Here is a 13,647-nt window from a genome sequence, read left to right as displayed (position 1 = left end):
CTTTATAGAACCTGGGCTGGATGTTTCCATAGAAATGGTTTCAAAGGGATCTGTGCTTTTAAACCAGGTTTAGGGGAGAGAGAGCAGGGTAGATGCTATAAAAATGGTATTTCTCCTGTTGTTGCCTCTACCTCCCTCCTTGTTTTCCCTCTATAAAGTGAGGAGTTTAGGTTTTGTTCACTTTATCTTTTATTGGGAATAAGTTATCATCTCTGTATTTCAGTGTCCCATTGGCTTAGGGTCAACTAGGGAAGGGAAGAACTAATAGCCCAGGGTCTCCAGAGTGTAATTCAGTTCTGAGATCCTAGAATGGATTGTACAGCAAACTCTCCAAACTTGAAATAGAAATGGTAATACCTACTCTTGGCAGAATGTTGGAACCTAACTTGACTCTGAACTTTAGATGGGAGCATCTGTCCACTGGCTTCACAAAGCTTAAAATGTTTAAAAGCAAATGCTCTTTATTCCCAAACCAGCCCCTTTTCCTTGAGAGGGCCCTGTTGACATTGAGAACAGCATGACCATCTCCTTACTGTCTTCCCAGGTTGGCCTCATTCTCTACCCTTCTCAATGGGTGTGGTTTCCAGAGCCCCCTACATCTGCCTGGTTTTTAGAATGGCCCCTTGTCCTCCACCCAAGCCGTATTTTTCTAGTTCAGAACCATATTATCTCTCACCTGAACTCTTCTTACACTGCCTCCAGGAAGTCTTCCCTGAGTGCACGCCCTCTTTTCTCAAGATACATCTGCACTGTCCCAGATGGCAGCCACTAGCTGCACGTGACTAGTGAGCTCTTGAAATGTGGCTAGTCCAAACCAAGAGGTGCCTTAAGTGTAAAATACACACCAGATTTTAAAGACATAGAATTAGAAAAAAGAAAAAAAAAAGAATGTTAAAATATCTCGGAACTTTATATACTGATTATATGTTAAAATGTTACAGTTTGGAGCATACTGGGTTAAATAAAATACATTGTTAAAATTAAGTTCGCCCATTTTTGTTTTGAACTTTTAAAAATGTGGTTTCTAGGAAATTTAAAATTATACGTGTGACTCACATTGTATTTCTACTGGACAACGCTGATCTACTTTATCTCTTTCATATATATCCATCATTGCAATGCGATATATCCATCACTGCATTGCGTTTAGCAGTCCCTATTATAAATATTGATTCCTTATTGCCTTTTAATAGACATTGGGGTCCTAGAGCTCTTCATGAGGCTTGTGCCTTTTCGTATCAGTGCACGTTATGCCGGGCTTATAGTGTGTTATTTATGTATTCTTGTTGCATGTATGAACTTTAACAAGACCCTAACTTGTCTTCTTAATCACCTGCTGTGCACCAGACCATGTTCAGTGTTACAGCAGTGAGCAGCAAAGGCCCCTGCTTTCATAGACTGTACATTTTTTTGAATGATCACCGCATGACAGGTGCTCTGCAAACTTCTCCGGATGCATCCTCCCTTTTCATCTTGGCTCTCCCCCTTTGAGACTGGTCCTAGTGTTTTTTTTTCCATTTCCAGCATGGCAGCATGGAGTTCGCAGAGGCTGAGTCCCACAGCTAATGAGTAGTAACTCTCGAGCTCTAACCGTCCAGCTCCTTCTGACTCCTGAGCCCACGCTCTTAACCGTTTTGTCAGAGCTGCCACTCCTCATCTCTGTTTCTCCTTTACACCTCTGACGGTTCAGACTCCTGGGTCTCCTCCCGACCGGAAATTTTTAATGGATTCTCAGGGTCCATCTTGTGCAGTCCTGATTCTTGATGCTGGGATTCAAGATCTGTCACATTAGCAGGACCTATACATTGCCTAGCCCCAGATGGCACCATTCACGTCATATTCTACGTCAGTAGGGCCCCCCTGAAGTTACGTATGGAGCGGTCCTGCCAGCGGAGACTCAGACCTTCAAAATGAGACAAAAACATCCAACCCGGGGAAGTTACCTGGTCTCAGCACAGCACAGATTCAGAGACTCCCACAGAAATGGAAGACCCTAGCAGGCTATTTCTAGCCTCCTGTTTTATAGAAGAAATGTAGTTATTCCAGAGGAAGAGATATTTTTTTTTTCCTAAGGTTGCACAATTGTTCAATAGCAGAACTTATGCTAGAACTCAAGTATCCTGACCTTTGGTCTAGAGATTCTTTCTATTGCCTCAGTCTTCCTTGGAAATTCTGAGAAGGAGACATTTTCTACATCTGCACAAGTGATCTCCACAGCTACAGTGTTTCAGCCTTGACCAGAAGAAACACTTAATGTTTTCCTCTTGACTATCATAGCCTTTACTAGGTTTGCTGTTTTGATAACAAAAGAAACCACTCAAGTTAGGTCATGTGTAGGAGGCTTATTGTCATCCAATGGGTAGGGCATTGCAGGAGACCTCATAGAAATTCGAGAACATCACATCAGTAGGGCTGGCCCCTTGGAGGCAGTAGCTGGAGGGCAGCCCTTGAATACCAAGATCTTGAGAGAATGGGCCCTACCTTCTGACGTTTACATGGCTCAGGGACAGAAGCCATATTTGTTTCTCTTTGCTTTCTAGCTGGCTTGCTCAAAGCCTCGACTTCACCCAAACATTGGCTATCAGTTTGTGGCTACTGCAGCAGTTCTCAGGTGCTATTCTCAGGTGCTTCCTATTTCAGTTCTCCCACTAACTGAAAAGATTCCTATTTTCTTTCATTCAAGTTCCCAAAAGAATCTGAATCATCCTCCTTAGTATTTTAAGCCAGGTTGAAACAATCAATGGTTGGTTTACAGTTTGGTTGTCATTGGACTGGGTGTGGTTTAATGAGCCAAGGCTCAGAGCAGGAATGCAAGCTGCAGGCGTGGGAGGCTGTGGATCTGGGCGTTTCCTTGGAAGAGTCTGGAGTAGCTAGCTAGTATCTATCTGGAGACAGGAATGATAGGTGAACAATTCATCTGCAGAGGTGTGGTTGCTGATTTCTCTGTGCTTTTGTACATGGTTCTGTTTGTGCCGAACACATCTTACCATCATTCATCTGCTTAGACAACAATCTCACCATTGTTTGAGGACAGTCTACATATTGGAGGCACACTGACACCCATGTTTCCCAGGGTCCAGCGCAGGCCTGGAGCTGTGAAAAGTTATTGCCAAGTGACGGAACAGCCAGATAAAGAAACCTTGATACATATTCACTGCTCTGAGACAAAGGGAGGTTAACGTATAGGCCTTTGATACCAGAAATGACATTACGCTATATTAAGCATCTGTTTATCACTGCCACTTTGCTCTAATCTTCCCTCAGGTATTTTATTTAGCTCATGCAAAAGAAAAATGGAAAACAAAATCTCTCTCTCTTTTTACACATTCATGTAGAGCATTTATTCATAGTCAGAGATGACACCGCTGACAGCGTTATTTCCTGTATGTGTTGATATATTTTATTCATCTTAATGATTAACATTTAAAAATATTACAGTGAGAAAAAGACTGTCTTAAGGACTGAGGAGAGCACAAATAATAAGTTCTCCATTGTACACATTCTATTTAATCATCTTATCATTTGAAGATGATTTAATTACTTAAAGAGATAAATAATCACTGAATGACTGCAAGTTTAAGGTCTGGGGCCTCGAGTTGGATTCCTGTAAATACTCTATGGCCATAAGACCCTAAGAATGTGAAGGCTGATTGTATAGCCTTAAAAAAAATAAATGGAATTCATATCTAACAAAGATTATTTTCAATATCAAATATAATTTTGGAACTGAGATGATCCTTGGAGGAAGATCATGCAATCTGAAGATTGTGAACATGGATTCTCAGAGTTTAGGAGCCAGGAAAAATAGTCCAAAGCCAAGGATGGGTTCTGCTGTCACATAAACTTGAATTTGAATTGAATTATTGTCAATGACGGGTGTACTTGGGTGAGTTACTAAATGACTCTGAGCCTCAGTTTCCTCTTTGATAAAATCTGAGTGATATTTACATACAGTTGTGGTAAAAATGTAATAAAATGGTGTTTACCAAGCCTTGAAAATACTGCCTGGCACTAAAAATATCAAGTGCCTGGACAAGAACAGTGTCGTATCTACTTTTTTTTTTTTTTTAATTTTATGTAGCCCATGAGTGATGGAACCAGGATTTGGACCCAGGTTTACTTAATGCACAGGTGGTGAATGACTTTTTCACTTCCACAGTGGAACTTCCTTGCCTCTTAATTTCTCCAGAAGCAAAGAATCAGACCTACATTGGAGCAATTATAAAATTTCCACTCACCTTTAGAGAACATTGTGGTCCTTGATAAGGGCCCTTCTTTGCTGCATACTTTAACGTTTGAATTTGGTGTTGGAGAGTAGAAGCAACATATATAATAACCCTTGTGCAGTCTCCACTGTGTATTTTGCACCTGAGAAGAAGTGATTACCCCAAGCAGATGCCTTGCTCCAAGTGTAGAAATCAGGGAGGAAGAACTGTGATTCAGTAATTCTTGTTAATGCTTCCTCTCCCCCGTTCTCTATGATTTCCACCGACATGGCATAATTCCTGTGATTTGATTTGAAACGAGAGAGACCAGCTCAGTGCAGAGTGATGAGATCTGAACGGGGAATAAAATATGCTTGAATTAATTTGCATAATAGAATCTCATTGGTTACAAAGCTGTGTTTGTTAAAAGGGAGACCAGAGCCCCCGGGCTCACCAACAAGGGAACTTTGCAGATACAGAATGGGGTTTTGAGTTCTGGTGTGGGCCTTGGTAACATTCTTAATGTAATGATAACCTGTCTTCAACTGTAAATTAGCTACCTGGAAATGAAAAGAACAGGTCAGCCTGTCTGATCCTTCTAGCTCTGTGGGGAGGAGAGAGCTGAAAAACCAAATCCGCCTGCTTTTCGGCTAAGTGTTTTCGTCTTTCTTTCTCTGCCCGATAACAATTTCCAGCAGGAGTCCAAATATACTTAAACACCCGTATATGTCATTTTCTTTTACGGAGACAAAAGCAGGCATAGCAAGAGAGTTTTATGCTCAAGGCTCGGTAGCTTATGACAGGCTATCTGCTCTCAAGATAGAGGGGTGAGCCTTCCCCTTAAAGCTGGTGGCTTTGCAAATCCATTTTCCTGTCATGTTATATTACTCCTGTGACTTTCAACAACATTTATTTTTCCCTCCAAGCAATATGCTCCCATCGTAAAATAAAGTCCTCCTGTATGTTTTAGTGGAACCCCAATGCTTAGGCATCCTGGCATACTCCTAAAAAGTGCTTTAATGGAAGGATTGTTCAAGAACTGCCTTGGGGAGTCTTTATTAAAACCAATTAGAGCATTGATATATTTCCCTAATTATTACCAACGTCAAGGTCTTCTTAGGAGGGCAGCCATCCTATTAATTTTCATGTGAGGTTCCTGCAAAGTCTCTACCACTGAATACATCAATCAGTTCTCTAGATACTAGAAGCATTTCTTTAAAAAAAATTCTCTGAATACATCTTTTTTAACCTACACATTTAGACATTCTGAAACAGGAGTTTAAAAATATAAAGCAAAGACTAACTTTTGTGTAATGTGTGGTTTGAGGACCCGGTTGTACTATATGCTATTGATGGGTATTGATGGACTGATATAGTTACTTCTTGTTCATCTTCACTTTGGTCATTGCAATAAAATGCTTTTTCTTTCTCTTCTTGGTTTGGTTAATATTAGTTTTTTTTTTTTATTATGGTCTACCCTCCCTACTCTCAGTACTACTAAAATTTAAATTATTATCATTGGAAGGCTATTGTGTGTATATGGAGAAATGTGTGTAAATTTGACCAGCAGCTGTGTCTTTGAGAAGCAGTATCAGAATTGTAGGAGATGGGGAAGCAGATTCTGGAACCAAACATTCAGGGTTCTATCCCAGCTTCTCCACTTGCTGGCTCTATAACCTTGGGCAAGCTATTTAATCTCAGTGTGCATGCAACTACTTAACCTGTAAAATGGGAATAACAATAATACTACTTTATAGGGTCATTGTAAAGATTGGATGGCTCATCTCACAGAAAGCGCTTTCAAGAATGTTGGCAGATAACACCTGACAAATGTTAACTAGTATTGATATTTTCATCATAGCCCTATTGTTAGTATACACTGAATTCCAATGTTAGTTTACTTCCCACATTCAAGTGGCTTCTAGGTTATCATTTTTATCAGCGTCCACATCATTTCATTATGAACTTGAGACACAAACAAGTGGCAAGAGTTGGTACTGTTCACTGCTTAAGAACACAGGCTCTAGGGGCCAGATGGTGTGGGTTCATATCTCAGCAATTCTATTTACCAGAAGCCTAATCTTGCATAAATTGCTTAATTTACCTGGGCCTCAGTTTCATGATCTTTAAAAATAAGAATATTCATGGTCCCTATTTATAAGGTTGTTTTAGAAATTAATAGAGGAGTTACGACATGTAGAGTTTTTGGAACAGTAGCTAGAAAAAGCATTTGCTAAATAAAAAAAAATATTCTGAAAGCAAATAAGTTAAAAATATTGTCTTAAAAATGTATCTTATACCTACATAAGATTAATCATTAAAATAATTTCATATGTGACATATACTCATGTAAGCATTTAAAAATGGGGTTGATGGACCAAGATGGCTGAATAGAAACTTCCTCCAGCCATCATGCCTCCTCAAGAATACCAAATTCAACAACTATCCATCTAAGAAAGCACCTTCAGAAAAAATAAAAAATCAGGTGAATGGTCACAGTACCTGGTTTTAACATTGCATCAAGGAAAGAGGCACTGAAGAGGGCAGAAAAGACATTCTTGCATTGCCTATGGCACCCCTCCCCCATACCCTGGCAGGGCTGGGTGAAGAGTGAATCTGTGTGTCCTGGGAGAGAAAGAGTAAAGTGATTGTGGGGCTTTGCATTGGAACTCAGGGCCATCCTGGCACAGGTGAACAGCACAGAGGAGAATCTGCCAGAGCCCATGGAGGGAGCATTTAGACCAGCCCAGCCAGAGGGAAATCCTCTGCCCCCATAGTAGAAATCTGAGTTCTGGCTAACCTCTCCACTGCCTGACAAAAAGGGGCTTGGGGCCTGGAATAAATTTGTAAAGGTCTCAGGCCACAAAGACTACAGTCCTTGAGCAAGTCTTGTCACTGTGTTGGTTTGGAGCCAGTGACTTGGGGTGCATATGACCCAGTGAGTCACAGTGGCTGTGGCCAAGGCAGTTCCCTTGTCACTCCTACCCAAATTCCAGGCAGTGTGGCTCAGGGAGTCTTCTTCCACTTGGGGAAAGGAAAAGGAAGAGTTCAGAAGATATTTTGCAACTTGAGTACCAGCTCAGCCACAGTAAAATAAAGTACCAAGTAGACTTCTGAAGCCCCCCCCCCCCCCCCCCCGCACCCTTCCCCCCAGTCCAGGCCTCAGTCCCAGGATGGCATTTCTAGACCCACTCTGGGCCAGAAGGGAACACACTGCCCTGAAGAGAAGGACCCAGTCCTGGCAGTATTCACCACCTGCTGACTAAAGAGCCCTTGGGCTTTGGATAAACGTAAGAGGTAGCCTGGCAACAGTCCCCATGGGCTTTTGGTGAGACTGGGCTGGCTTCAGGTGTGACCTGGCACAGTCCTAGCTGCAGTGGCCACAACAGAGTGCCCAGATCACTTCTCCTCCAACTCCAGCAACCCAGCACAGAAAGTGAGGAAAGAGAATGAGAGACTTTGCCTAGTAATCCAGGGAATTCTTTTGTATCTTACACAAGCCCACCAAGGCAGTACCACCAGGAGTCTGCAAGAGTCACAGCATTACTGGGCTTGGGGAAAACCCCACTGCTGAAATGGCTGCAGTGACCAAAGACTTAGATCATGACACTCAATTCCCTTTGAGTATCTGGAAAGCCTTCTCAAGAAGGACAGGTTTAAACAAGCCCAGACTGCAAATATTAGAATAAATACCTAACTAATCAATGCCCAGACATCAGTGAATATCCACAAGCATCAGTAATATCCAAGAAAACATGACCTTCCCAAAAGAACTAAATAAGGTACCAGTGGCCAATCCTGGAGTGACAGAGATATGTGACCTTTCAGACAAAAAAATTCAAAATAGCTGTTCTAAAGAAGCTCAATGAACTTCCATACAATACAGAAAAGGAATTTAGAAGCCTACCAAAGAAATTTAACAAAAGAGATTTAAAATGATAATAAAAAAGAAGAAATTCTGGAACTGAAAAATTCAATGGACAAACTAAAAAATGCATCAATGTCTCTCGACAGCAGAATTGATTAAGCAGAAGAAAGAATTAGTAAGCTTGAAGACAGGCTATTTGAAAATACACAGTCAGAACAGAAAAAGAAAAATAAATGAAAAAGAATTAAGCATGCTTACAAGATCTAGAGAATAGCCTCAAAAGGACAAATCTAAGAGTTATTGGCCTTAAAGAGGAGGTAGAGAGATTGAGATTGAGGTAGAAAGTTTATTCAAAGAAATAATAACAGAGAACTTTCCAAACTTGGAGAAAGATATTGATTTTCAGGTACAAGAAGGTCACAGAACCCCAAGCAGATTTAACCCAAACAATTTTACCTCAAGGCATTTAATACTGAAGCTCTCAAAGGTCACAGGTAAAGAAAAGGTCCTAAGGGAATCAAGAAGGAAGAAAAAAAGTAATAACATACAAAGGAGATCCAATAGGTTTGGCAGCAGACTTCTCAATTGAAACCTTACAGGCCAAGAGAGAATGACATGACATATGCAAAGTGCTGAAGGAAAAAAGCCTAACCCTAGAATATTATATCCAGCAAAAATACCCTTCACACATAAAGGAGAAATAAAACCAAGGGATTTCTTCAACGCCCGACCTTTCCTATAAGAATTGTGAAGTAGCATTCTTCAGTCTGAAAAGAAAAGGACATTAATGAACAACAAGAGATCATCTGAAGGTATAAAATTCACCGGTAACAGTAAGTACACAAAACACAATACTCTTGCTGTGATTGTATTGTATAAACCACTTATATCTTGAGTAGGAAGACTTAAACGCAAACTTATCAAAAATAATAAATACAACAACTTTTTAAGAGAGAGATAGTATAAAAAGATAAAAACAACTGAAAGTCAAAAAGCAGGGGTGTGGAATGGAATTAAAGTATAGTTTCTTTTAGATTTATCTTTGCTTGTCTGTTTTTTGTAAGTAAAGTTAGCATCAGTTTAAAATAATTGGTTGTAAAAATAATGAGTCATTTCTCTTAAAGGCAAGTTTGTTTTTCTATTCTTTCTAACAGAAGAAAATAAATAATTTCATCTTTATAATAAAGAGTGAAACTTACCATTTATTGATCATGTGGAAACTCTTAAATTCATTAGTATTAAGCTTGACGATTTTTTTATAAAGGGAAAAAAAAAGTTGTCATCTAGTTTCAACACTTCTAGTGTCAGAAATAATTGTGCTTTACAGCAAAATGGCAGCCAGAAGAAAGAGGTGCAGAAATATCAACTTTAATTAAACTCTTTCTTTCAAATACACTTCACAGTTTATATGCAAGAATAATTTATCACCGTGTGAGTAAAGGCTTAATACTTGGCATGGTGCAAGATGGGCAGGGATCTTGCCGCACCATATGTTCTTTCCTTCCTCTTTGTTCTTCTTGAGTTTCTGTGGAGGCAGTGTCAAGTTTTCGGGTTGTGGTTCAAATCATACATTCAGATTCTATGATGGTCTGCTTTGAGCTCAGGTGCCAGACATACAATTATGAATAAGATATAATCACTCCCATTAATCAGTTTTCAGTCTAGTTAGGAGACAGTGTATGAATTAGAAGCAATGCGCCTAATCCCTTACCAAAACCTAACCATGTATATAAAGCCAGAAGCCCCCTTGTAGACAGTTTCACCCAAGGGCTTCGTTTTATAGACAGTGACACGGACCCTCCAAGAAGAGAGCTGATGAGGTCCCATGATAAATCAGCGGTAGATTTCTTGATCAATTCTGGAGTCCAAAAATCTTCCCATTGCTTCATATCGCCTCACTGTAGGATCTGACCCCTCCTGGGGCCCTCTCTGTGCTCTTTCCACATAGTCAGTTTCACTTGCTAGAAGCAGCATTTGATGTATTATTAAAGTGCCCCAGTCTGAGGGTGAAGCTGTTAAACGATGACACTGCCTTTTTAATCTTTTTCTCTCTCTTCCACATAGCCTTTTACATATCATGAAGTGTCTGTCTGCAACCAGTACTAAAGGTTTAAACTGCCTATTTCTTGAAAAGAGACTAACATAATACCATCACAAAGCGTTATTGAGGACAGTGGCGGACACTGGGAATTAACTGCACATCCGTGGCCTCCCCAGATACCATTTTGCCATATTACAAAGGAAACAGAAAGACTTTGGTTGGCACAGTCAAAGCCCATTAGAAAGGAAGAGATCTGTACCAACAAATTAAGATTCCACCAATTATTTTATTTTCTAGACTGCTAAGGCAAGATGGCTATGGTACCCCAAGTAACTCTCGTCCCTCAATTCCTCTCCCGGAGAAAGCACCTCCTCACCTTCTTCTAGGCATTTCCATTGGAGAGTCAAAAGCACCTTCTCCTGCTGCGTGAGACCGGTAGGTGCGGCTTGTGGGAGCTCTGGGACAGAGGAAGAAACCCAGTGCACAGGCACTTACCACTCTATGTTCAGCTCTGTATGGGTGCGACAGCTGTGGTCATCCTCATTGCTCACATGAGAACACAGAGGCTCAGAGTGACTGATGGAGATGACCAAGGCCACCCAGATCGTAAGATACGGGAGGGGTACTCTGATCCAGGTCTATCTGATCTCCAAGTCCATGTACCTTCCATGATGCCAAGGTCTATGTTCCCTCCTTGCTGCTCTCCTCTTCTTTGCACCATTTTATGCAAACCAGGCAGCATGAATTAGGTGATGACAGTTATGCCTACAATGCTCAGCAAGCTTTCTAGCTTCATTTAGGCCCTGGTGCTGAAACAAAAATGCCATCCTCCACATGGACGTGCCATCTTCCCGCACAACAGCTTTCTGAGATCCCATCACATTGGTGATGGGGTGGTGATGAGGTCATCTGGTTCTGGGAGGCATGACTCCAACTGGGGTCTGGGTGGCACTCCAGATGGTTCTCCAGAAAACAATGTGGGTTCAAAGTGAGGAGAGCAAGCAAGGGAAGTTCCTTCGGGAAGAATAAAGTTCGCAGTGCCAGAAAGACTAAGTCCAAGGAAGAAGAGTAGAACCTGAGGCCGGAGTTAAGGACCCGAGACAAGAACCAGAGTGCCGGAGAGAGGACAGGGTGCCTGTAGGTCAGAAACTTGTACAGAGTGTAGAAAGGCAGGAGGTGGTAGTAGCTCATCCTTATACATGCGGAATAGCTGGGTCACGGATGGGTGCTGGAAACAAGACCTTTAGGCCAGCCGATAGGGCAGGATTTTGGATTTTATTTTGCTTCTCCTGGTTAGAGAGTGCTTATAAGGCATCCTCCGTGCGTGGCAGTGCCAGGCTAAAGAAGGATCTTTGGCTTCTTGGGTGGATCTCTGAGCAGACAACAGCAAATCTTTCTCCTTGAATTGATTAGGTGGCCTTAACTGAGTCACCCAAGAGAACTTGACCTGTTATTTCTCCTGTAAATGTTTCAGTGGCCATCTGCCTGGGTCTCCCTCCTCCAGCAGGGGCCATGGCCTGCCTTCCTTCTTATGGTCATGCAGAAGTCTTGGGGCACACTGTGCTTTTGACCACCCCTGGGCTTTGAGACACATGCTTCCTTATGCATGGAATCCCATCCTCTCCCTTCTTATTACAGCAACCTCGCTTCGGGATGGAGCCAAGTCATCTGTCTTCTCTCTGAACTGCCCTGCCCTCTGTCATCCTCAGTGTGGCTTATGTGTTTCTCTTCTGACCTCCCATAATGACCCAAGTTTTTCTATTACAAAATGTATCCAAACACAGCTTTGATCAATTATAATAACAGATAAATATAGAGTGCTTCCTACGTACCAGGCATTGTGCTAAGAGACTTACATGCATTACTCACTTAATCCCTGTGACAATCTTGGGCATGTCTCTTACCCCGTTTTGTCAATGAGCAAACTGAGCTCAGAAATCTGGTGTCTTTGGCTTCGTGTCCCCAAATGCCCTGGCTGCCAAGTGGTAAAGCTGACACTCAGACCTGAAGCTTTGCTGAACAGAAGGGACATGATGTGGGGACAGAGCTCACAGCTAACCTAACCTCTCTCTCTGCTTGCAGAAGGCGACTGGGGAAGTGGGCGGCTCTGACGTGATGAGCTCAGCGAGCAGAGACATTCCGTTCCAGGACAGGTCTGCGTGACGCGTCTGGGAGGCCGCCCTCGGGAAGACCACCACAGGGTTGGTGGAAGGGGTGACAGCCGCATTCTCCTGTGCCTACCACGTAACCAAAAATGAAGGAGAACTACTGTTTACAAGCCGCCCTGGTGTGCCTGGGCATGCTGTGCCACAGCCAGGCCTTCGCCACGGAGCGGCGGGGCCACCTGCGGCCCTCCTTCCACGGGCACCACGAGAAGGGCAAGGAGGGGCAGGTGCTGCAGCGCTCCAAGCGGGGCTGGGTCTGGAACCAGTTCTTCGTGATCGAAGAGTACACCGGGCCTGACCCCGTGCTCGTGGGCAGGGTAAGGCTGCTTCCATTCGGCACTGAGTTCTCTGTCCCTACCATTGGAATAGTAGTGTATGGATACCCGCCCCCCGCCAAAAAAAAAAAAAAAAAAAAATCTAAGCAAGAAAACTCTAATGATCTGATCATCCAGTAAAAACCCAAAATCATTGTATATGCATCCTTCCGAAACTTTTTTTTCCGATTTGTAGACTTACCCATGTTGAGAATGTTTCTTCCGTTTTCCACTTAATGCTGTAACATAAAAACTCCACTTTTAGTGGCTGCTTAATAGCGTGTTGAATGGACATAGCCATAATTTATTTAGCTATTCTCCAGCTAGAGGTATTTCCCTTGGCCACACTCTAACCCCAACTTCAATGCCTCTCTTTTGTGTTCTCATAATCCCCTGGACTCTTTTCATCCTATGTTTCCTTTCTGTATCGTACATGTCCATTTATTCATCTGTCTCCCTCACTAGACCCCAAGCTACTTTGCATCAGGGGCAGTGTCAACCTTGTGTCCCCTGGTGCTGGTGCTAAGCCTGGCCGAGAAGAGATGGACGCCTGTCATAAGGATGGGTGTGGTTCTAGCCCCCCCGTTGCTTTAGGGATGACTTAAGGTCCCAGGTTCTGAGTTCTCTGTGTATATCCTCCAGGAACCTGCAAGTGTAGAGAGGGAGGCCAGCATTTATTTTTGAAAAACTGACCTCCTGCTATCATTTGTAGTAAAACATGAAGGTATTTTCAGATGACAGTGAAATAAGAACGAGAAGAAGATAGGCGCTCAGATGGGTAAGAACTGAAACCCTACTATGTGCAGGTGGTGCAGTACTAGGAAATATAAACTTGGTTAAAATTGTCCCTGACCTCAGAGAGTTCAGAGTCTAGTGAAAAAGAGAAACTTAATAAATGATTATGAATTTACATGGTAACATTTGGGAGGGTAGGTTCTATGGAGAACATGAAAATAACTTGTGATCTGACTGAAAGATCAGCAAGAATTATCCAGTGAAAGGGAAAAGAAGGAAGAGTAGACTTGAGGGGTGTTTATTTCTGAGCCCGAGGTGT

General features: G+C 42.2%; 1 protein-coding gene across 2 annotated transcripts in view; it reads left to right on the top strand.

Moving 5' to 3' along the window:
* CDH11 (cadherin 11) overlaps nt 1–13,647 on the top strand; it is a 147,825-nt gene that overhangs the window by 87,958 nt on the left and 46,220 nt on the right. Inside the window, exons 3-4 of one of the 2 annotated variants that reach the window (XM_075995692.1) lie at nt 10,412–10,549; nt 12,197–12,596. In XM_075995692.1, the coding sequence (XP_075851807.1) occupies nt 12,369–12,596 (228 nt within the window). In that variant the 5' untranslated portion in view covers nt 10,412–10,549; nt 12,197–12,368. The remainder of the gene's footprint in view (nt 1–10,411; nt 10,550–12,196; nt 12,597–13,647) is intronic. The other variant, XM_020282838.2, reaches the window with a different exon arrangement.

This window comes from Microcebus murinus, chromosome 20, assembly GCF_040939455.1.
Source record: "Microcebus murinus isolate Inina chromosome 20, M.murinus_Inina_mat1.0, whole genome shotgun sequence".
In the NCBI taxonomy this organism is placed as follows: Eukaryota; Metazoa; Chordata; class Mammalia; order Primates; family Cheirogaleidae; genus Microcebus; species Microcebus murinus.
Note: the sequence above shows the minus strand (reverse complement) of the source record. Positions and strands in the feature narration are given on the sequence as shown.